At 38.9% G+C, this 26088-nt stretch overlaps 1 protein-coding gene across 1 annotated transcript in view; it reads left to right on the top strand.

Moving 5' to 3' along the window:
• TPH2 (tryptophan hydroxylase 2) overlaps positions 1–25140 on the top strand; it is a 52680-nt gene extending 27540 nt beyond the window's left edge. The window contains exons 11-13 of the mRNA XM_074825896.1: positions 17071–17166; positions 24477–24610; positions 24697–25140. Coding sequence (XP_074681997.1) covers positions 17071–17166; positions 24477–24610; positions 24697–24871 — 405 coding nt within the window. The 3' untranslated portion in view covers positions 24872–25140. The remainder of the gene's footprint in view (positions 1–17070; positions 17167–24476; positions 24611–24696) is intronic.
• The last annotated feature ends 948 nt before the right edge of the window (positions 25141–26088 follow it).

Genomic DNA, 26088 nt, shown 5'->3' with positions numbered 1-26088 from the left:
TGAGCTTCCTGCTCCCCTCATCCTCTTGTTTTGAGTCTGATAGTCAGATGGGTACAAGGAGAAAGGAATTGTTTCTGCTTCTTTTTTAACTTAAGCATTCTTACCATGAGAAGTGGAATATTGAAAGAGCCAAGCAAATGTCTTTGCAGTGTTTTTTTGAGAGATGCAGTTTCTTTTACAATGTTTTAAGAGAATGAGGAAGAGGGAAGATACAAAAACCAAGTGACTGAGAGATGCATTACCAAAACAAAATATTTGCACAGTCCACTTTTTTTGCTTGTAGTGTGGTATAATGTGGTTACTAGTTGAGGAAATACAATATTGGCCATGCATGTCTGGGTGATAATTATTATCATCATCGTCACTAATGTCTTGTGCCTTTTCAAGCCTGCCTGGTCTTTGTACTTTCACATAGGACAAAAATAAAAGCTGTCTTTTCTGCTTACCTATCAAGCTATAGGCTGTAGGGAAGATTTGACGTGAGGTGTTTCAACTAATTTATATAATATATCATTTACAACACATGTAACAGCACATAATGTAAGGTTTTGTCAGGAAAATTGTACAAAATACATACCTCGATTTACATTTCAGTATTACCTTGTAATTTGTGGACTTGGGAGCCAGAGAGCAGCTGTCTTTGTAAAGCTGCAAGTTGATAAGCAAGATCCTGTCTCTCTTGCTTTAATGGCAGAAATGATTCCCAGCTCCTGCTGAGTTGTTTCAGAGCAGCTCAGGTTGCCCCTTTGAGATACAGTATGTATATGATGTGTTTGTGTATACAAAATTCAGGGGGGCATGTTAACTGATGGTGGTTCAGAAAAGAGGAGGCTAGCAGAGTGTGTATGGTTGGTATGCAGTTTATCATCAAATTTATTCACTCAAGAATTTGGCCATTAGAGACTAATTAGTCACTATTTTTTTTTTCCAGTGGTTTCTTACTGAAAGTTATGTATAAACCTTCTCTAGAATATAAAATTGTCACCTTTCAATCTTTCTTGATATTTGTTCTGGTATTTTAACAGTGTGGGACAGTAGAAATCAAGAAATTTCTCTTGGTTTTGCTAGCCTTTATGCAGAAAACCACAATAGTGACTTGCTTCCGATTTTGAAGGAATTGTGTGTGATGAGGTCTTGTAAATGTATTTCAGGCTTGTTACAAATCTAAATGTTTTACCTTGCCTGGATGATGACTGAGGCCAGTGGTTTACTTCTAAAGCTGACTTTATTTTATCTGTATATGTATCACAAAAAATATTTTACATATATACCCTGGGATAAAAATAACGTTCAGAACCGCCTCTCTGGGAGAAGTCAGCAGTAATTCATGTGAGCTTACTTGCCAGCTTCCTCTCACGATCTATGTTATCTGGTCTTGTTGGCTTCATTCTAGTTCTTCTCCCACACTGAACAACTGGCACGTAATTCAGGACAATTACATGTTATGTTTGCCAAGGAGATAACCAGAATGGAAGGAAACAGGAGCATTGCAGATAAAGACTGAGTTGCATTTGGTAACTTAGGGTAGATACAGTTTTTGTGGTCTCACTAGATAGAGCAGACTGTTGCAGTCTCTCATCTTCACAAACAACAGATTAGACTTCCCAGAGGGCCTATTTGATAGTGCTAGGCCGTAAGTACAGTTTGTGAACTGGATTACTGTCTTTTTCCATTAATGAACAAATGGAGCCGAGAAGAAAAGTATGAAAATATTTAAGGTTTTGAGCATTCCTACTGTGCATCTGAAAAATCAAGACTGCTTGCATGTTTCTCATTTACAGTTGCAAAATGATAGACAGTGAACTGACCACTGTTGTAAGTCTGTGATCAGCTCTCCTGCTGAATCTATTCTGATATATAAAAAAATTATGTATTGGCCAAGTGAAACCTGGTATTACAGCCTAAGAGCTATGGCAGTCACTGAGCACATTGAAGTTTAATATTCAAATCTCTGCTCAGTCTTTTCCCTATATCCTAATCACATGCCATGATTGTGTGACAAATGCCAAGAGTGAACACGATGAGTATCCTAAGTCCAGTGGTGACATAATGTAGTTTCTTGCAAAAGAGTCACTTCCAGTTACACCTGTAGTTAATGAATAAAGGAGCTGCAGCATGAAGAGCTGGGAGTGAATATGATTTAAAAACTGCTTGAGCAGATTTTGATGGACAACATATGAAATTATATGATTTGGGATGTGTGTCACTTAGGGAATATGAACCAATTCTCAGGGTGAAAGCTAGGACTCTAAACCTGAAGTCAGTTATGATGGATCACTACAGCCAGACATTGTCCTGCCGCACATCATGACACTGGAAATACCATGATCCGCATTGTTCATCAGTAGATGGCCTGGGCTGTGTTTCTGTTCCTGACTGTGACCAGGCAAACACCCGTATGTGGATGTATCTGGAAATTGCCCAAGTGCAAAACCTGAAACTAATACAAGAAGTAGAAGAGAAAGCTGATGAAACCTTGTGGCTTGCTTAAGCATTACAAAGTCATACAGGTCTGTTTGAATCAGAAAAGAAGGATAACTTAGTGATGGATTACTTTCCTTTGAGTGGAGAGGTGTTGCTGGGCTCTTAGACTGCTGCTCTGAAAGCATGTCCTAATTTGTGGGTTTGCTCTACGTACTGTTCTAAAGGAATTAATAACAGGTAATAGTCTCCATTTTTTAAGGGCTTCTTTCAGCAATACTTTTTGATAAAGTAGCTGAAGCACTGATGTCAAGCCCTTCCTACAGTATGCGTAACCAAATAGGTGAGGAGAAAAGATAGTACATATATCACAGAACAGGACTAAAAGGGAAAAGACCTTGTAGATTCCAGGGATCAATAGTTAATATTTTAGAATACTGCAGTGTTGCCCTGCAGTGCATTTTCACGGTCATCACATCAGAGATTCATGGCACAAGAACAAAATCTCAGCAGCAATGCCTAACTAGCTTTGTAGCTCAAAACCAAATGCCTCTGTATTACATAAAAATAAACTAGCACTCTGGAGAAGTTACTACAGGGAGAATTTGAAGAGTTCTGTTGCTGAAATGGGAGCAAATGCTCAGTGTTTTCTGCAGGAATTATGACAGTTTGTTGAGACCTTTGTTCTGAGTTTGAAGTCTGTTTCCAGGTTTGGATCTGTAAGTGTTGTGCTGATCAGGCTGCATGGCTGGTGCCTTGTGCCCAAGTGTGGTCATAAGTAGCTGCTTAGGAGGGATGTAAGAACAGGATGAACATACCTGATTGTTTTAAAATGTTTTCCAAGTTTCTGACCACTCAGAAACTTGGGGAACTCTTGAGCCAAATGTGGTTTCTGTGTATTTAATTATCCTGAATGGATTTCTGTCCAGAGACAGCTGTTTATCTTTGAAGACATATAAATTTTTAGTACCTGCAGTAACTCTGGCAATGAGCTCTATGGCTCAACTATTCACTGTCCGGTCAACTATGTTCTTCCGTTGATTTTAACCTGATTCCTACTAGCTTTTTTGTATATGAAGAGAGAATGATCAAATCATCCCTGTATGCTTTCTCTATGCCATTGTGACTTTACAAACTGTTAGTTTTCTCCCTTAGTTGTCTCCTTTTTTGGATTGAAAAGCAATTGTTTGTTTAGTTATTCGTCAGGTGGAAGATGCTCTGTAACTTTGAGCATGTTATTCCTTCCCTGAACCCTTTCTACCTTTCTAGCTAGAACTGGAAAAGAGAGAGGATATCTCAATCACCAGGCTGGGGAGTGGGGTAAACAAACATTTTGAACCCTAATCTGAGTTTTGGTTAAGAGCAGCACTGTGGAGTTAAGCTAATTTTGGATGTGCTTGCTATAGAAGTGGGCAGGAAGAGTGGACCTGATGTTGTAGAGCTGACATGGTTTGCTGCTTAGGAACAAGAGAAATGGGCTGCAAGCAGAGGGAAGTAGGATTCAGTCGATCTATCTTTATCAGCCAGCATTGTTATTCAAGGTTATGAAACCCTGCAGTTTCTGATCAGCAGAAGATACAGAGGGGTGATTCCGCTCCTGTAAATTGTGTGAGGGCATGGGAGAAGTAATTTAGGTGGAGAAATTGTGAGTCAGCCACTGCAGTGAAGGTGGGGAGCTGGACTACTGATGTTGGAATTGTGGTGTTTTTTTTATTTTATTTGTAGGATGTCATATAAAATACTGGTTTGCAAAACATTTTTAAATACAAAGCTCCTGATTTAACTAGTTTCTGGGGTAAGTAGGTCAACACAGGATGTGTTACATCTGGAAATGAAATATTTTGTGCTTTGTACTGTGTCAAAGTTAAGAATGTGAAGAAGGGTTTGCCCCTTTCTCTGAGGGTGCCCAGTTGGTCAGGTCAGTGATCTGCTTCTTGAGATGATCTCAAGTTGCCCTAACAGACCAAATTTTGCACTCACAGGTAACTAGAAATAGTGTTGTTCTATAACATGCGTGTATGTTTGTATGCTTGGGCCCAACCCTGTAATGAGAAGCTAGATGCAAGAGAACTAATTTGACTTAATTGGGAGCAGGGAAGGAATTAGAAATTTTGCTGTAGAAATAATATTGCTCCTTTTAGACAGGATGCGGTTTATGAAGATCAAGCCCTAAGCAGTTAGAAACGCTAAAGAAAAAGCCTCTAATAAAATAACAAATTACAGCCAGACACTGGATTTGTTTTTATTTCTTGTAGCGTTATGCTTCCAAAAGTGGTTAGATCATAATCGGTGAGGTTACTGAACTGAAAATGCAAATTTACATGCACACAAGTAATACATTTTGACATATAGGTTAACAAGAGAATGCTGCAAATTTCACACAGCGCTGGCTTGCTAATTACGTTTGTATATTTTCAGAAGCAACTTCATTTTCATTAAGAAATTGCAGATTCTGCAATAGTAATCTTTGCTGGTAGTTCAATAGCTCATACTCTGAACATGTGCTCTGCTACCACAGTAATGAAAGTGAGCCTCAAAAAGAAGAGCTGAGGGAGAATTTGTGGAATTTAGGAGTTCACACAAGTGGCAAGCATCTACTATTTTGGTGTTGGATCCAGTTGAGATAGGTTGAGGAATAGGTGGAGGGAATCTATGAATTTTGGTCGGGTTTTTTTTCATATTTGTTTTCTCTTTTGACCTAGAGTAGGAAATGTATTAGCAAAAAGGCATAAAGTGTCTTTTATAGAACATAAGTAACTGGGACAAAAAGAAAGGACCCAGCATAAGCTTCCAGTGAGCAACAATAGGACAGGCGTTTTGGGTAACAACTACAAACAAAGCACATAAATTATGGGAATACAGGTTTAAATAAAGAAAGTGGGGAAAAAAAACAGAGGAAAGGTTGGGGATATATTGCTACTGCTGTTCATGACTGCCCCTGTGCTTTCACCGTTGTGTTGAAGGGAAGAGATAATCCTAGCCTCTGTGTAGGTATTATTCATACTGACACGGCTACATGTATTTTTCTTCAGTTGTAGCACATGTGAAACTCACTTGTAAAATGTGTTCATGTACAGTCCAAAACTGCAGGGGTCTCATGCTGCTAAAGCTTTATTTGTGTACCATAGTACATCCCATACTACATTAAGAAGTATTCTCAGAGGAATATATAGGTGTTGAAGCATACTAACGAAGTAAATTTTATAATGCTCATTGCCTTTTCTGTTGTGTTTGTTTACATACTTAAATCTGTAAGATTCTGTAGCACAGAGTGATAATTGAGTCATTTGTACAAGATGTGGAGATCCTTTGGCAGCGGCACACAGGTGTATGGGGAAGTGAAGGAGTTCAGCATGTGGCAACTCATTTCAGCCATGTCTAGGTCTCATTTAGGACCGAGGGAATGTCTGTGCTGTGGGCGCACATGTGGAGGAGTGGGCTTTATCCATGCTTTCCCTGGAGCCAGAGCAGCTGAGAAGTGCTGTGCAAAAGAAGCTTTGGTGACTGCAGGTGGGGTTCTCTTGGGAGCAGCTCCCTGAATGCAGCTGTCTGGTTATCTGGCTGGGACCTGCAGTACTGTTGGGGTGGGCCAGCTCCGGGTTCTCCTCGCTCAGGGATCTGTGCACCCTGCTGCCCTGTGCAGTGCAGTCATTGCTGTGAGCCTGCACACGTGGCCCTTCTTTCGGGGGTTGGTGGGCCCATCAGGAGAAGAAAGCCAGGACATTCTGCTTTCAGGCAGAAACCAAACCAATTAGGTGTAATGAAGAAAGTTCTCAAAGCATGCACTTATCTTTCTATTGTCTGGAATATTTCAGTAAATAATTTTGCTTCCAGAAGGCACATTCATATGTGTAGCTACTATGCATAACCCAAATACCATCTTACGATGGTCTTAAAATTCACGTCTGTACAGAGCTGAAAAGATCCGAACTTAATATTTACAACTATGCACTAATCTGAATTGTTTTAAATACTGGTTCAGGGACTGAGCATTCCACATGTGTTTAGTCTAATTCTCTCACCCAGCGTGTTCCTGAGTATTTTCTTTGTATGCACAGATAAAAGTATGAAAGTAAGACAAAATATGGCAGGTATCCATAAAGAGCTAACTGTGCCTAGGGCTTAATTACTTAATGCTACAGCTTTGGAAGTGGTTCTTGTGCCTGTCATCATCTTTCTATCAAATGACATCAAATTGCTGGATGGAATATGGTCCCATAAATTTTTAATTGAGATATTTTTGGGTGATCTACCATAATGATTTTGTAAGTATAGCTTAATTATATATTTATAGGTCCAACTCTGATACTACAGAAGGCCAAAGGGAGATTTGCCATTGCTTTAAATGGATTTAGGTCTGTGGGCTAAACTCTACCTTCATTTCCATGTATACAGTCTCCTAAAGGTCAATAGGGTTGTGCACATGCAAATGAAAGTAGGATTTGTTGCTGTAAAATTACTGTTAATCATTTACTTGCCAGAGAAAAAATCGACTCCAGAGGACACATGATTTTGCAGTTGTGTCTCTTTCTCTGTTGAAACCAAGCTTACATGGTACAGCATGCAACAAATTCTGTTAGCAACTTCTAGAGCTGGCAGGCCTTCTGTAGTTATTCTAAAGGCTTTTTTAATTTGTTGATGATTTTGGAAAGTTAAAGCAAATACTCAAAACCTGAGAGCATTGTTGAAGCCAAAGAAAAGTTTACAGAGAAGGGCCTTATGTCTCTTAATTTTGGTTGTTTTAGTTTGATGCCAGCTGTGGCTGAAGTTGTTGAAGTGCAAGGTCAACAGAACATCAACATGATGGTGCTGTTTCAGGCACACTTTGAACACCCCCCCACTCCCTCAGTCTGTTAGGTTCAAGCTTGGCTTGGGATTTTGCTTTTGCATCAGACAAAACGTTAGTTTTGACAAGATAACCTTGCTTCAGTTAGCATCTGTAAGCTTTGTATTTTCTGTACATTATAGAGAACTTTCTATAGATTGTCACTGTGGTGTTAATAAGATGGTGTCTACTAATAGTGCTAGATAAAACAGTTTGAACTCAGAGCTTTTTCAAGACATATTGGAAAGAGTGTGTACACCCAGATTATCCTTTTTTCCCCATGAAAGATTTTACTTTTTCTAAAGGTTTTTTTTCCCTCCCTTGAATCAGTAGGTTGTAATTGTTACAATTATATAGTTTACGTATATAAAACTGGCTAAAATTATAGTTTAACGAGACATTTTATATTTCTAGAATGTAAACACCTTTATAGGATTAATTTTTCAACTTTGAATGAACAAATTAGTTTATGAACAGATCAATATTATACATTTGCAATGAATTTAGGGCTCATACGAGCACAAAAATCTTGCATAGTGAGCATTTCAGAATGATCTTCACATTCAGTAAGTCACTCCTAGACCACAGCCACTGTAAACTCCTTGGACTTTGGTACAGTGAAGAGCTGTGAACTCTGCTCCCAGGTACTTGCTCAGTATAACTTTTTTTCCACCTTGCTGAATACATGTTCATGTGATTTGCTTTGTGTTTATAGACTTCTGGCAGGTAACTCAATGATGAGTCAGTTGACTACTCTGTGGTTATGATAGATTCATTTTACATGCCATCACTGCTGAAAATCAGGGAGCTACAAGGAGATGCTCAGCTATACTTGGAAAAGATCTTGTTTGGGGCTGTGAAAAACCTCTTCAAATTGGATATATTTTTAGTAGTAGCAAAATTAATAGATATTTAAAATTCCCTGAGCTACTTTTCTTCTTTGATGTCTGTCAGCTTGACATGAATAGAACTTACAGTTTTGTGCTGATGCCTACTATCTTTTTTTGGGTTTTTTTGCAAGTCAGGTTAAGCAAATGCTTTCAGAGCCACAAAAGCTTTTGGGAGTCCCTTTGCATTTATGTGATTAAAAGAACATTGAGTTTAAACGCAGTATTGCTGTTGGAAACGGTGATGTTTGAAAACAAGACTTAGCTATTAAATCAGTTTTCAGTAAATAGATGCAAGAAGTTAATTTTCTTTTTTTAAATGTTCAGAAAATTAATGTGGATTCTGTTACTTTTGGAATGAAGTCCTGCCCTTTTTTTGCTCCTCAAAAATAAATTTGAAATGGATATGACTGCAAAGAAATAGTACGTTTTCTCCTTGAAATAAGAATTTTAAAACTTCTGTGGCCATTTGTCCCTGTCTCTTCGATGTGTTTCTGCCCACACAATTTCAGGGCTTGCAAAAGTTCTGAGATCCTTCCATCCCCACGAGGCTGCTCCCCTTTCTGAAGATAGGACTTCCCCTCATTAGTAGATACATTAGGACTTCTGCCGCTGATCATGTACACAAGAACCTCATACCCCTCCTCAGCAAAAGTGTCATGGGAGGCTCAGTGGCTTTTCTGCATCACTCCTTGCAGTGCAACTGCCATTACGGAGTAATTGGCCTGGCAATTAGGGGGGACACAGCCCGCTCCAGGGAATAGCAACATGAGAAGCACTGTACTTGCCTGGTGCCTTCCCCAGGGGAATGCCTGTCAGGGAGGGTGTTGGGGGTCTGTCTCTGGGCTGGCCAAGGATAGTTATTAAGGAGGCCTTGCAGCCCACAGTAATTAATTGTGACAGTGGACTGGCGTAGGGCAGTGATTCAGTAAACTCTCTGCTTATAAAATGAGGATTGCTTGTACTGTGATTTGTTACTGCACCTTTGCTTTTTGTTAATACATGGATTTACCGTGCCAGTCTATCAAAAACTTCTCCTGGGATGAGTGGAAAAGACTGTTGCCGGTTTTCCAATTACGCAGTTTCCTTAGAGCACTGCAGCATGTTCAAAAGCACAGACTCTGCCTCCCCAGCTTCGAGAGGTTTTACTGGTATTTCAGGGAGTGTTGCAACTTTATGCCTTCTCTTCTGAGTCTCCTTCTTAGTGTTCTTGCTGGGGAGTGGAAAGTGGTCTTTTTAGAGAAGGGGAAACTATGTTGGACCAGTGTTGAGGTCTACAGATAACTGTGGGAAACGGGTCCTGAGAGCTGAGCTAGGCTTTTGTAGAGATGCTGGCCCTGGATCCTGGAGGAAAAAAAGTGCAGAGGATGTTCTTGTCTGTTCTTTGAGTATTCTTCTAAGCAATGCAGTTCACAATTGGGGCAACAGTCCTAGTGTTGATGACTCCACATAAAATGTGAATGCTGTCAGGTGGACAGCTAAATGATATCTTGTATGTGTATTTGTTCCAAATTCTGCTCTCGCTTGGGTCATGCCAGTCTGTCAGTGTTCAAGTTCCTGGCCCTTTGCTAGAGGAGTCATAGTCTTCAAGCTGTAGCATAAGCTGAGGGAGCGCTTCTGGGGTGCCAGCCCTTGGCCATGTGGCATATAAAATCTGAATTGCTTTTATAGGTTTTGTTAACGCGGAGTCATCATTTGAAAGAGTAGCATGACAAAGATCTCGAAAACAGGAATGGCAGAGCCATAATGGTGGATCAAGTGTGTCACGTGAGGCAGCATAGACTGAAGGGTGTGGTTAGACAGCAGACATACGTTTACTCAGCTTTTTTTTTTTTTTTCCTTTTTAGTTTGACTTTCAGGGGACCCTATCTCTTGGAGTCCCAGCTAACATGTCAGAAGACCTGACTGTGGCTCTTTTGTTAACTGTGTGAAATCTCTAGATGGCTGAAATTTGAAGCAACAGCTTGAAAAAGAAATGAGCACATACTCACTTCAGCTACTGTAGGGAGTGCTGAACATGAATTCACATTGCATGTTGTAAAATAAAGTGGAAAGGGAATGGCTCATTATTGCACATCATTTGTTCTTAATAACTCTGTATGAAATTAATAAACCTTAAAGCCCCAGGTTTTAGAAGTTGTTCAAAGTAAGAGTCAAATGATAGGAAAGGGGAAATAGAAAGGGTAAAGCGTTGGGGCTTCAATGCCTTATGTTTCACAAATGATCTAAGCAGCAGCTCATGGTTTCAATGGTTTTATCTCTTTAGCTGCATATTAAGCTTCAGCACTATTAGTTAATTATGTTGAAAAAACTAGGAGTTCTTTGTCTGACAGTGTCGAACAAGTTGAGGCAAGTGCACTTTTGTGGGATTGATTTTTCGCATCATCTCTGTGACAACTAGCTTTGGTGGAGGGGAATTGCTGCCTTGCCAGGAAACACTAGCCTTTTACGCAGAAATATTCTCTGCCTAACTGTTGAGGTTCCTGATTCTGCAGTTCCAAAGGTCTCCAAGGCTTTCAACTGAGATGAAATGAGAGGGGCGGACAGACATCATCTTTGTGCAGAGAAAGCCTAAATTCAGATTATTTAGGAGTAATTCAAACATGGAGTGGGATATCCAGTGGCTCCAACTCTGGGGGAACTACTTTTGGAGTGGCAGCAGGAGAAAGATCCCAGAAGTGCTTCATCCTCCATTCTCTCTGCCTGCTCTTCAGAGTAACAAGAGGGCCTCCTTCATGTGAGAATGAATAACACAAAGACACATTCTCTCAAGAGCCACAAAGGTGTTAGTAGGGATGTTCTCCAGATCTTATTCCAGAAGATGTATTGCAGCTGCAAGGTGGGCAGCTGCCATAGACATTGTATTGTCTTGGGTGGGCTCTCCAGTGTTGGAAGTGTAGATTTACCTGCTTACTGATACCACTGCAGCATTGTGTTGCTTGAGGTACGTTTTCTGCTTCCGTACAAACTTATGATGATTATTTTATTTTGGTTACTAGTATGAGTTTTTCTCCAGAAACTCCTGAAAAAAGAAATACATGATTTCAAAGTATTCACAAGGGGTTAAGCTCCCCTGTGCTCACTATAGTGCATGCTTTCTCTCAGTATGCCAAGCCTCTGCATTAGAGGAATTTGCATGTAGTGATGCTGTATGCTGTGGCTGTCAGCAGAAATACGAAGGCTAGTGTGCATCTTTCCCCAAGTGCTCTAATGAGTGGCACCACGTCTACTGAAACTTCTGTTTATAAAGAGATTGTTCCAAGCATTCACCCTTAGTGAAAGGTCTGAATGCAAAGTAGTCAGATGAGGGAAAAAGGACAATATTGTTAAATATATACCCTTTGAAATCCCCGAAGGAGACTTCCTTTCAGTGAGCTAAATACTTCAGAGTGGGGGACTAAACACAATACTTCAAGAAGGTAACTGAAAAATTAAACTTTGTTTTCTTATTTAGAAATGCTGTTGGCTGTGAATAGGGTCAATGCCTTTGTTGGAGGTAGGTGAGTCATCTATAATGAAAGACTTAGCCATTGAATTTTACTTATTTTCTGCTTTTGATCTATTCACAAGCTCATCATGAGATTTATTTGTTGTTCAAAAATCTCCCTTCATTTCTACTCAGTAATGTTCCCACATGAATAGCTGTCAAATAGCCTGTATTGCTTGATGTCTGGACTCCAACATTGGGCTGTACTGGCTAGTTGCCTGGGTTACCTGTGTTATATCTATCTGTGTCTTGTAGTGGAACATTCCTGATGCTACTCAACAGACTGTGAATTTTGAGTAATTCAGTCAAATGTGAAATGCCAGGTGTTTTTTTGGTGACTATTGATGTCTTTGAGATTGAAAAATAAGCAACTATTCACGAATTTATTTGCATCAGCTCTGAGTAAAGAAAGAAAGCACAAATGGGAGTCACTGATAGCTCTGAATCAACATTTGCTTGCAATTTGAGCAACTTCTACAGGGGGAAAGAAAACACCTTTACTTCATTAATTCTTAGGATTCATTTCTAACAGTGGGATTTTTGAAAGTCTTTCAGTTGTGTATAATGGTCTTCTTACAAGATAATTACAACTATATGAGAGATTCAATCTCTAGGTGAATAATTCTAGAGCTAAAATATCAAAGGTCTTCTTCTCTTCTAAAGAAAAAGGAATTAATCTTTGCATATTGTGAACATATCACACGCATCTGAATTAAGAGTGGTCTATTCCAATATCCTCTGAAACCTTAAATCCAGTAGAAAGAACGTAAAGATGTTTTCTTAAGGATATTTATTTGGCACTGGTCTTGCAAGTATTTACACACATTGCTAGTTGTATTGGCTTCATGGCAACTAGTTTTATATATATATAAAGTGATTGATTGTGCTACTTCATGTCAGCTTGAGGGCTGTAGCCCCATTCTATTAGCAGTTCCTGTAGTGGTGAATATTCCTGTCCATGTACTAGGGTTGCAGTCATGCAGTTACTCAATCTGTCCTTCTTCCCCCTTGTGACAGGGAGTGTAAGTGAATCATCTCTTGACATGGTTGGTGTTCTCAGGAGTCAACCTGAAAACATCTCTACAAGGTACTTTTAGAAAACAGATGAAATCTCATGTTATACATCATGCTGAAAATTGCCAAGTGAACACAAATATCGGTCTCTAAACTATACCATGAGGAAATTAAGCGAAGTGGAATGGCTTGAAAGGCCTTTTTATGGACAAGTCAGATTTTGAAGTAGTAACTCTGTGACATTAGCACCCAACACCCTGCGCAAGCGCTTTACACAGGTCCCAGGAGGTAGATTCCCAAATCCAAAGTGATGTGATGTGAGGAGTGATTTTTCAAAGCCTTAGAAACCAGTCAGATGAGGAGAGTTGAGCTTAATAGACCTTTTTTTCTGCCTTTGGAAATTTCTAAACACCCATGAATAACATTTTTTTTTTTTTTATTAACTGTCATAGCTGTCACTGATTTTTTCTTTTTCTTTTTGGTAGTCTATGTCTATAATGCAGGACAGTACCTGAACATGAAGAATAGACATTGTGTTTACCAGGCTTGCAGTTTGACAGGACTTGATCTGTTCTGTATCTTTCCTGTCAATAGTAGGACAACTGGTCTGATTTACAATTGCACATATCCTGGGATGGACCAGGTACCCCAGTATCTTGTCTGTGACACTGGCAAATTGCGACAGTGTAGGTCTAAAGCCATACAGTGGTGATATTTTCCTGGTATGCTGCTTTAGTTGCCAATGACTTTTGTTGCAGGGACTCTGAAGAAAGAGATCTGCTATATTAGTATTTAATAGCCCTTAATAGGATTTTCTTCCATATATCTATTTAATAATTTTCAAACTCATGTAGACAGTGTTTCATGAGCATTACTAAAGTATCTTTCATATACTTTTGTTAAATAAGAGAAATAAATTGAAATCATATCGTATACTGTTTTGTGCTCCTGGTACAGTCTTGATCATTATATTGACGTCTCTTGGCTTAAAAATTATTTTTAATCCTTCATTTGGCAATTTGATTCTTCATCTTATTTTGCTGATTTGGCTAGTGGAGCAGCATTTTAGTGTAAGGCTCTCTAAGAAATGCAGGATTTATACAATATGGGAAGACACCTTTCCTACTTCAGGAGCCTACCTATAGGTTGTTGCAAAACCACACTTCACCCCAAAGATGAGGTGGAACTGGAAGTAAAGGGAGATGACAGGATATTGCTGTAGCTTGTAGAGGAGCCACATGTCTGGGGCTGCAGGCTGCGGAGTATGCCAGAGCCAGGTCCACCATTTGAAATCGGAACGTGAGAGCCTGCATGTGACCGATCAGCTATTTGCCTTCAGGTTAGACTGTAAAAAATGTATTAATCTCAACAGCCATTTCTTTGTTCGGTCATTCCCACTCCAGTGCAGTTATCCTGTACATAATAGAGAGTACCACAGTCAGCGTGGTTTACCATACAAAGAGAGGCATATAGTGGGTATTTATGCATCTGGTCTATAAAAAGTGTCTCTATATAGTTAATATTTAACCTCCTTATCAGTATGCTTTGGTGTTTGTAGACTTGAGAGCACAGCTTGCCAGAGGCTGCGGAGTCTCATAACGTGCGGAGCCTCCTCTGCATGTCTGTCTGTGAGTGGGAGGGTGGGGGAAATGGTGTATTGCTGACTAATGATCTGAAGATGGCAGCATTGGGTGAGCTATGTCATTTTCTTAGCTAAGCAGAGCTCTCTTAAATAGAATTTCTATCAGAAATTGTAGTTGTTGCATATGGCAAATTTATAAAAAAAATAAGCTTTTAATTTGAAGGGCTTTTCTTAATGCTGTAGCTTAATACCACAAGTTAGTAGTAGGCAGATGTATTTTATCATATGGTCATTTTGTATGCATTTTATTTGACTGAGTTATACTGAGAGTGCAAGTCTTATCAATACTGAAGATAGGCTCTCATCAGCAAGTGTTGGCTCATAAATATGACTCCCTTTTATAACAGTAACAATTATAATAATTTTTGAATGTAAGTAAAAAAGGCTCCCTCTTTGTGTGCTGTCTATCCGTCAAGGAGGAAGTGAAATTGAGGTCTCCATGAACACCCTACCCCTGGGCGGCAGGGATTGCTCTCTCCTGTGCCGGTGTTAGCTCTCTGCCTTTTGCCCCTTCCTTCCCCATGAGTGCACATCCTCAGGGAAGTGGAGAGCGTTTCTCCTCCCTCCCTCTGCTGGTCCTGTAGATTGCCAAGGGGGCATTCTTCCTGGAGCCACATGACATTGGTTTGGTCCTCCTCAGCCTGACGAATGTCTACAGTAAAGTAGACATACAGGGACAAAGTCATGGCTGCTTTTACGGATCAATAACAGGTAAATGCCAGACCCCTGCTTTTAAGCTGCTGCTGGTTTTAAGAATGAAAATGGCTGTGATCACTGTGTTTTATCAGGAGCCTAGTTCTGCCGTGTATCAGTCAGGGTGTTCATGTTCAGAGTATAAGAGCTACTACCTGATGGGTTCTTTTCAGAGACTTGAGGGTGGAGGGGGCAAATTCAAACATGTTAATGGGATTTAAGTGTAAAGCTGAGTGGTTCATTGCTGACAGTGGCAGCATGTACAGAGCAAGAACTATAGCCTCCTGAAGGTTTTTCTGGCAAAATATTTAGGCAGGGAAGCTAAGCTTGTACTCTTTTTGGTGGTAGGTCTCTCAGCTTCACTCATCACTCCTGCAGCGATGCCTTTGACATTTTGTATATCTGGCTGTTTGTCCCTGAGATGTCTTTTTTGGAAACCAGTTATCTTGGCCTTCCTCTAAGTGGTGACATCAGCTCATAGGATCAAATGAAAAATTTTATGCCAGCTTGGCTTATCTGAGTCAACAGCAAAGCCAGAGGTGGAACTTTGATTTTTTTTTTGTTTGACGATGTTGTGCTTTCACCTTCTCTTGTGGATATCTGTGCCTTTGACTGCTGTGATGGAATCTGACTCAAGACATTTGAAGTCACTGCAACCTTTCCTTCTTCCCAGCTGACTTAGCAGGTTTGGATCCGACACAGGGCTCATGTTTTTATTCTTTTTTATTACATCCTTCTACATAGTGCCATGCTGCATGAATCATTAGCTCTACAGGAACTTTTATGAGAGGCAGAGAAATGAATCATTTCTCAATTTCTAAACATTTGTTGGACTTAAAAAAACCTGTTAATTTCTGCTCTTTTGCATTTAGTATGATACTCAGCCTGGAAGAGTGGGGGTTGTAAGGAGAAAGTGGACAAAAAAACCCCATCATGTTAGGAACCATTCTCAGGTTATTCAGAAAAACTTAAGATTTAGTATCAAACATTGAATTGTTTCTTATCCTAAATTCGTATTTTCTGCAAAGACACATAAATCTGTTGGGTTCAGTGGAGTTATGTCCCTTTGCACAAAAACTTAAATTGTCAGTGTAATAAACACACACACATACATATTTTTGTATAAGTTAGAAATCAATTCATATGTAGAAATAGTTACTAGCTTATTATCATCTGTTTGATCTAACATCAAAAAGCAGTCTTGATGTGTCGTAACAACACCAAACGAAAACTTGGTGACATAGGAGCAGAAGTGACTGTCTTCTTTTGCGTTTAGTGGACAGTGAGCTGTCTATCTGTGCTTTTTACAGTCTTCCTAACATTTAACTTTGTTGGGTGGATATAGCAAAGTTAGATACAGCACTGTTGTGCTGATTTAGCACGTCTCTTTCACAGCTTCTCATCAGTTTTACAGCTCAGATAGATATATGTTACCTGTTTGAATGGAGACCTAAAGAACAATTGTAATGGATTGGTCAAGTGAACTCATTCGACTGACTGTAATTTTCTTTCTGTAATTTAAGAAGCCAAGTGACATATTGGTTGTTCATTTACGACAGAGTAAAATCTAGTGAAGACTGAGGCCTCGGCTCAAGAAGGCTCTTAAGCACATACATATAAGTAAGTTCATTCTAAGTCAAGACAGCACTTAAATACTTGCCAGACTTTAAAGTGGCATCAGCTTGAGCTTACAGCTGAGTGTTCCGAAATAGATCTCAGAGATCTTCAGAGGTTCCTAGACAGGCAGACCAACTACCAACTATTCTGAGCCACCTCATTTATTTCAGAAGGTTTCAAAAATATCTGCAGAATTATTATCAGTGCCTTTGATACCTAAATGAACTTGCTTGTCTGTTCCTAACTGGCCATTCCTGTGAACTGGTTGGGTGTCCAGAAAAATAGCAGAATTTCACATTTTTGTGCAAAGTTCCCTTACACGACATGTAAAGTACTTAGCAGTAATAACATTATCTGAATTTATGTTAAAGACATGGCATTCTGAAGAAATGGGGCAATGAAGTGAATATGGTACCGATTGTCATTGCTGAAGTGCCTGTTTGCAACTACACTATATATATCTGTATATCTGTATATTTTACAGTGCTATTTTTTTACGATTGAATTTGGCCTTTGCAAGCAAGAAGGACAGCTACGTGCTTATGGGGCAGGACTTTTGTCTTCTATTGGTGAATTAAAGGTATGTGCCCTTAAAGCAGAAATCAACTTTCTTTTAATCTTAACAAAATAATATTTGGATGTAAATATTTTGACTTTCAAATAACAAAGTTCTCAAGATAAAAAACTTACTTTAAAAATGTGATATTGACCTAAAAGCTTTGTTTGAAATATCAGCTGGTGCTTGAAGCGTGACATGGATTTGTAAGGACCGAAGTACCAAAGAAACTATGAACTATAAAACTTATTTCTCTTTGAATTTGCATTTCTTGTAAAAGGAGGCTCATAGGTTAACAGGTAAGGGGGGCCTTGGGCTCTGAAAGCTTTGTTTAGAAGAAAAGTGTGTATTTTTAATACACACAAAAAAATTGTTTTGAAATTGGACACAATTCTTTTGTAAGTAATCCAATGTATTTCAGTGGATTTTTTATTGATATTAAAAGAACAACATTTATTAAGGTCCTGATTCAGTGCATTAATCATATTTAAAATTAAAGAATGCATATACTAGACTTGAAGTACATGCCTGTGTGACAGTACATAGAACCCTGTTCTTATAAAGGTGAAAGTGTTTAACCTTGCATGGTGTGAGTAGTTGTAGTGGATCATTTATTGCCTCTTTTTATGCCTAGAAGACATAGGAAACAAGCAAAAGGTATTTTGTCACAAGTGTAGTACTTTGGGACATAATACTCTGTTGGCAAGATAGTAGGGAAGGGGAAGGAGAGGGAGGAGGGCTGTGTTCTGGGACCCAAATGAACTCTTGGTGGCTTTTCAGGTAAACATTTGGTTTTAGAAAGCATATATAGAATAGTATTTACAAACTGTTTTGCAATATTTCTGCTGTTTATTGTGTTTAAACATCTTTCCACCCTCCTAGGCAGGCTTTCAGTGAACTACCTGGCAGTTTAATAGAAGTATCTCAGTCTCTTTTTGCTGTTTGTTTCACCTGTAACTGAAGAGCGTTCATGGTGAAGCTCGTTAGTCAAGTTTCTGTTCTTTCATTAGTAGAAAGAAGGCCAAAGAAAAATTCTTTCTCCAATATTTTTTCTTTGATTGCTTTACAGTTGCTCTAAGTTCAGTGCATGATTCAGCCACAGCAGCATTTTGTATCAGCCTGGCAATATTTTATACCCACAGTGCAAAGGTGGTTAAATGCAAAGAGATGAATGTGTCCCACTTGTTTTCCTCTGGCCCAACAACATTCAGTGCTGAGCCCCAAACTCTGTGCAGGATTCTGCAGAGAATCAGGCCTTTTATTTAAGCCAACAGTTACGGTCGTTAGGTGATGACCCTGAAAATACCTATCACATAACTTACAAAATCTAAAGGCATAAAACCGAGGAAATTAATAGTCAAGAACACAATAAATCTTCTATCATCAATGTCATAAACAAACACATTATTCTTGTCAAGTGTGCATATTTTGTTACCACACATTTGCAATCACAAATCTGTGTTCTTCACTCAGCAATAATCTCAGACTATAAATGCAAAGAATAATCCTTTTGAAAAGCAACAGTAAAAATTAAATAATGTGCACATTAATGGACTATATTGATCTGCTTCAAAGGTATGGCCATATATATATCATAATAATTTTTTCATAAATCAATAATATTATACGCTTTTCTATTACACTACATATATATTTCATAGATGTGAAGCCAGAAGGGACTATTAGATCATCTGGTTTGACCTCTTGTGTATCATAAGCTATTAAATTTCACCAGATCTTGCATCTACTGAGTGTAGGGACTTAAGTTAGACATTTCAGTTATTGAGAGACTAAGCACTTGTGTGCCACAGGCACAGAACAGCACCATACCACAAATAGCCCTAGTCTCCATGAAGGAAATGATAAGGTGAAAAATGTTTGGAAAGTCTTTGTGGGACTGTGCTCTAGAGTAGAAAAGAAGGTAAAAGGTAAGGAAAAAAATGTGAAAAACCGAAGTTTTCTGTTGATCTGTGGGAGAAGCTCTTTCTAGACCAGAAACCTGGCAGTGAGTGTGCTTCTTGTCAATAAGTTACATCAGACAGATGCTTAGGAAGGAGAATATCTGAGCACCTGTGACACTGGTGCACAGCCTTGCATCAAGCTGTTGCCAGTTTGTGATGTTTTCTGGGAAAGCAACCTCCCTTACCTCCACCCTTATCTCCTAGCTCCTATTAGGAGGCAAAATTTCTTCCTTGACCTGAAGGTATCTGAAAGATAATGCTAATATAATAGACTGTAGTTGAGATCCTGATGATATAAATATTCTGATTGTAACCGAAATCCTAATGGATGACAGCAATAGCTCTGAAAATGATGGCAACATTACTGACTGTTTCTGTGGTGAGTGGGGATGAATAGGAGACTTAGGTTGCACAGCCATGAAGTCTGACCCTCGTGTACGCAACACCCATACTTCTCATAGGAGTCAGAGTGAAGGAGTCCTTTCAGAAATAACTACTGCCGTTCTTAACGGCATTTGTGGGCCCATAGTCCCTTCTATGAAGAAGTTTAAATATTTATCCTTGTCACTAGTACAGTAGATACTGTTTCAGTGCTGAATTTTACTACCTTGACTTTACAGGCATTTGATACTAAAATGCTTTTGTCAGCAAGAACAACCTTTCTCCAGCCTCCCTACTAGCTCTCTTTTCAATGCAGCAGTGTTCACAGGAAACAAAACGGTGGCCAATTTTATGTATAATTTCTAGAAATTTCTAAAAATAAATGAGTTGCACTATTTGCAGGGCAGAAGTGGCCAGCAGTATTTGGGCCTTTCAGATAATCAGTCATCCCTGTTTCTATATTACATTGCTCCACTCTGCAAATCTGGTCAACAGCTTTAGCAACAAGGAACTATAAAAGCTAGAGAAATGTGGGCATCAGTCTATCAATATATCAATATAGGATTCCCTTCAAGTCTTTTTCCCCACTCAGTATGTAGACTTCAAAGTTTGGATACTGAAAAATGAATTTCCTGATGTGTGTGCTATGGAATCATCAAGCAAAAAAATTTTAAAAGCACAACAAAATAAGGAGAAAGAGAAGATTAAAAATGAAGCCTAGGGGGAAATGAATGATACAGTAAGTAGTTACAAAATGTTCTGCCTAATATGGTCAGGTTAACTCTAGCTAATGCTATTACACTGTATATTTGGGGCTTAGAGATAAGGCAGAAATAATGTACATTTCAATTATTAAAACTATTTCTAAAAGGCAGTCCAATTGTCTTCGGAAACTTTAATCCATTTACTTTGTATGATGCTCTCTTAAACTCTTTCATTAAAGGAGTCTCCTATCAACCTCAGCTGGCTGTAGATCAAGTCATACATCCCTCTTATATACTTCTATATTTAACAGAGAGGTAGACTTCAAATCTTTCTGTATAGATTTTTAAAATCAAATACGATATCCAGTCATATTTTGTTTTAATGATAATTTACATTAAGAAGAGCCAGCATTAACCTTTATAACCAAAAAAGGTTCAAATACAAGTTTTGGCTGTGTTTTCTGAAGAGGATGAAGATGAGAGAAAACCATTCTTGGATCCCACGTGCTCATTTTAGTGCTCTTTTTAAATGGAGAGTCTTTTCCTTATTTTTCTAAACAATATATAAAATTATACTGGTGAAAATAAAAAATTCTGGTAAAATCAGGATACTGTCAGATTTGTAACCTATGTTGTAGATAAGCGGAAAAACATTTAAGAGCAGGTTTTCCAAGACTCTGTTCCCCCTGGAATAACAAGGTGATAAAATCAGTACTGGCACACAGACAACTTCTCACCTCTGTTCTTCTGTGCTCCTGTACTCTTCAGACAGTGCAGTATTTATAACTCATCTCAAGTTTTTCCCTTGCTAGCTGAAGATTTTGCTTTTTGGGTTTTGGGGTTTTTTTTGTGAAACTGAAAAGCTCCAAGTTGTATTATTACTCTACATTTTTTATACTCAAAGGAGACATTACAAGACCAAACTCTTTTTTCATGTGTCAGTAATAGTGGTCACTTAGGAAATGATTTACGGTTGCTCAGTGTAAATGCCTGGTGCCATCTGAGATGCCCCAGTATATCTGACCAGCTCTCCAGCTGCTGCTTCAGAAGCATGTAAGTCGTCTTTAGATCCTGTCCTCTATCTTAGTCCCTGTACAGATGCATCAGACATCCTAGGCCCTAGAGACCTGTGGTTAGGTCCTCAGTCACTCTTTTAACCTTTGATCTAGCAGGGAGAGGAGTCATTTCTTTAGTGTTATGCTTGTTTCCATTATGGGTAGTTGTCTAATTCTTAAGCTGTCCAGTTGTCTGGTACTGCCGCTTTTCCTGGAAATCAGTGCTGATTCATTTGGAAGTTTCCCTACAAACTCTTTTTGCTTGAACTGAAAGAGAGTCACCAATAGCTGCATTAGCATAAGTAGAAGTAATACAGGTTGTGTGAATGGACCATTAGAGACAGTATCACAAATCCACAAGATGGTAAGATGCTCTATTTGACCAAAAGCTGTTTTCCATATGATTGTTAGCCTTGACATCTCATTGGAGGTGGATAACTGAAGAGGTTTCTGATGGACAAATCCGTATTGGATACTTACTCATTAGAGTTCACTGAAGAACTTAATGTCCAACCAAAGCATAAATGAATAGCATACATTAAAAAAAATACAGGCCTGAGCTTGAAAGCTTTCAGACTCACCAGACGAAGTTTTTAATTGAGATTCTATACTTCATAATGTTGAGAGTGCCATGGACCAACATTTTAGAGCACTGTAATGTTTCTGAAAAAAACTCTAGTTCAGCTTTGAGTCAGTGTCCTGACTGTCCTAGTTCACACTAGAGAGTTTATGGTCTGAAGGTTTGTCTGCAGGCTCAGTTCAGTTGCTGAACTCTGGTATTGCTGGTGTCAGCATATCAACTCAATAGTAGATGTTACAGATGCCAGGCTGCAGAATTTGAAAACATCATCCAGATTTGCAAGGATATTTCCCATTGTTTTGGTAGCCATGACAATGCCTACTTGATCCAAAAGCCAAAACACCATATCCTAGAAGGGTTATAGGTATCTTGGGTGGGAATTCATCAGAATTGAGGCACTTCATTCCCAAACAGCAGTCCCAAGAATAACCTAACTTTGAAGGTGTGTCTGAATTCTTTACCCTCTGTTTCCAGGTTGTGTGTTTCCTGGTGTCTTCACATCCTAGTCTCTGCATAGTTGCTTTCTGAAACAACAGCTCTGCTCACATAAACTAAACCTCTATCCAGAAAGTAGGAGTCATTTCATATAGATAATCTGAGGAGAATAACTAGAAAGGTTTTCTCAGAAGACATTCACTGTGATAAAGAATTAGCTTTTGCTTGTCTTTAAGCTCTTCCCTTTTATAAAATTAGAGCTCAGTGATTAGAGCAGTTCACAATGTCGGACCCACAGGCTGAATCCCTTCTTGCCTCTGGTGGCTTCAATCCCAAGGAGTAGGCCAGGCCTAGCAGAGGCCATTAGTGAGTGGAGGAGAAGAGGAGAGGACAACACTGTCACCCTTTCTGTTGAAGCTGTCACAATACAGGAAAGAATCCATGAACCAGAAGTGGTCATCTTCTGATACAGTTCCTAAGAAAACATGTCCCATATTACTCCCTTGATTCCTTGCACAGGGCTTCACTCAATCTACTCAGAGTTTTAAAACTTTGTGCTTTAGACATTTGAGGCATCAAGTCTCACCTGGAAGTACAAAGACACCTTGAGAGATGTTTTTATCTGTAGTTAACCTCCCAGGGAGCCTATTATAATTCCCAGTTAAGAAAAACAAATTAATTTCGATAGAAGGAGGTAAATGCCTAAATTTACAGGCACTCAGCCACATCATGGTTCTGCAAGGAAAAAGTGACAACAGGGATATAGACAGGGACCTAATAAGATGAGCCTGTTCCTGCAACCCGTTTAGAAGATAATTTTTGATTTTTGTTTGCAAACCTGTTTAACTGATGGCTGGCTAGAAACAGCAAACCTTGTGAGAAGGAAAAGATACATGTACTAAAGAAGGTTAATTCCCTGACGTTTTAAGATTCCATGCATGAATTTTTCATGTATTTATTTTTGGAGAGAGAGGAGGTGGGAGGAAGAGGTTTTTGATCCAGTTTTATGTCCTGTTATTTGGAGACTGCAGGTTGAGAGCTAGTGTGATATTTTCAGAGCCTTTCACTGGGATTTAGGAATGAACATTAGCAAGAGCTCGGATAAAAGGTGTGGTGAATACCTTAAGGTTAATACCTTACTCTGCTATAAAGAATGTCTGTGCAGAAAGAAAGTAAAGGGATAAGAGGCACCTTTGGACCTCAGGGATCTGCTCCCTCCCTGTCATTTCTCTATGCTTTTCATGCACATCTTCACTATGGATAGATACTGGGGGACTAAAGAAGGTTGAAAGTTGACCTAAATATGCTCTCCTTCCTTACCTTGTACTTTTGTACAGAGCACTGAGAATGAAAATATGTGTGTTCTAAAAGTTATGGTAGATCCAAAAGCTAACACGAGTATTCCAAGTAGAAAGGGGAGCTACAAAAAGATTGTGTTGGAAAACGTCTCGGTACCTGATTTTCAGTTTTGAAACCAGTGTCCTTTCTAGTGGCTTGTGCCAGTCATGTAAAGAGAAAGGCTAATCAAAAATTTATTCTCTGGGTAGCAGTATTTGATGTCTCATCTGCCCACTGTCTGCTCTGTACTTGTCTATGCCTGTTTATTTAGTTTTTTTTTCCTTGCAGTACTGGATGGAGCGTTATTGCTCAGGTGTACGTGGTAGAAGGGTAATGCGTTTCATCAGCAAGCAATAAATAGTCGTTATTTAATGGGTTTTCAGATATATATAATTTCACTCTTAAACTCACTGTCAGGAAAATAGTGTATGATTTTGGCCTGAAAATGTAAATCACATTGTATGAATGATCTGAGCAGACTCAATTCACCCACCAAGACAATGATCAATGCTGCCAGTTAAGTGACATTTTGGGGACATACATACTTGTAGTTGTATAGATAATTTTTCAGGAATGGTTATTTGATGACTTTCTTGTTTCCAGATGAAGATTTAGGTCTGTATGCCTACATGGCAGGTGCATTTCTAATCTTCTCTTTATTATTTGAATAATTATTTCGGGGAAAAAAATTACTCTCATAAAAAGAACTTTAAGTAACTAATTATTTATTCTGCTTAAACTGAAAAATCACTGTATGTAAAACAAGAGAGGCTACCAAATAATGGGAGACAGCACAGCAATATAAAAGTATATATGAATGGTTGTGTAGATACAAAGCAGTATCAAAATATGGTTTATATACCTGTGGTGTATTTTGCAGCATGCTCTCTCTGACAAGGCCAATGTGAAAACATTCGATCCAAAGACAACCTGTTTGCAAGAATGCCTTATCACAACTTTCCAGGAAGCTTACTTTGTTTCAGAAAGTTTTGAAGAAGCCAAAGAAAAGATGAGGTAAGTTACTTCCCTTGACTCAAAAATCTAATTTTCTTTTCTTCAGTCGTCAAAAAAAAAGGTGTTAATTTTCTTTTTTCTTTCAGGGACTTCGCCAAATCAATCAATCGTCCCTTCTCTGTGTATTTCAATCCATATACACAAAGCATTGAGATTCTGAAGGATACCAGGAGTATAGAAAATGTTGTCCAGGACCTCCGCAGCGATCTAAATACTGTATGTGATGCTTTAAGCAAAATGAACAGATATCTAGGGATTTGATATGTGTGACACTGTGATTTGCTGTCAGTTGCTTTTTCTGTAGCCAGTCTAGTAACATCACGTGATATGGCTAACTTCTCAAACCCATCAATTTTCCCTTTACAGCTTGGCCTGTGGCTTGCATCATTGTGTAGCTCTGTCTAATTGTAATGCGCAGACAAACCAAGGCAATGCTAATTCGTAAACGCAACATGGAATGTGGCAGAATATAATCATCAATTCCTCAACACAATGTCATGTACAAGTACACCATTAAAAACTTGCCTAGCAATGGTTTTGTTTTCATGATTCACTTCGATGTATAAGAAACTGTTGCTGTTTTCATTAAGTCTGAGTTTATTTCTTTATAATCCCTTTCCTCCCATAAGAATCCAGAAAAAATTATTTACAACATTCTCATTTTCATTGTAAGAGAATCTGTGTTTCTTTCTGTAGTGGTGAAGACAATGTCTTGCCCATATATCTGTAACAGAACTGAGTGTCTCTTGTGTCTGAACAATACAATTTATATACCAGTGCTGAGTTCAGGAAGGCTATGTATCAGTACTAAAAGGTCTGTGGAGATTACAGATTATGAGAACTCACAACTGACAAATGTTCAACGTGGCTGAGTAATTGCAACACAATAAAAAAACCACTCTGACATTTCACATGAAAAGGTAGGTCCATGCATGTGTTAACTGTGAGAGTCCTGAGCATATATACTTCCTCTGCGAGGGCTATTTAGGAATAAGAAAAGAAGTGCTTGTGTTAATTCTGGGTTGTTAGATGTGAATATAAAGCCCTTCTACATCATTGTGTGCTTTCCACACTCCCTTGTCTGTTAAACATACGCCTCTTGCATTTCATGCATAATTTGCCTTTCCTCATTATGCCACATTCAACCTTGACATGACCATGCATGACTGGGTCCACGCTGTGTCACTATCAGCGCATATAAAGGGGTGAATATGGAAGTTGTTATTTAATTATAGCCAAGACGATTATCAGTTAGTAGATTACTTGTGGGGCGATTAAATCATAGAGACACCCAAACCAGATGGATGCAGGTAATGCCTGAATTAATAAACTCTTAAGTTAGGAAGCTCTGACAGAAGTACAAGCTCTGTCTGGGGAGCACAGTGCAGAAATATTTGAGCCGGCTCTTATCTGGAAGCAATAATTATGCATGTCTTTCCTTTATCTGGGTTATTCTGTTCTCCTATTAGCCAAGATAA

The sequence above is a fragment of the Strix aluco genome, chromosome 5, assembly GCF_031877795.1.
Source record: "Strix aluco isolate bStrAlu1 chromosome 5, bStrAlu1.hap1, whole genome shotgun sequence".
Lineage (NCBI taxonomy): Eukaryota > Metazoa > Chordata > Aves > Strigiformes > Strigidae > Strix > Strix aluco.
This window is presented reverse-complemented; position numbering and strand designations above follow the sequence as displayed.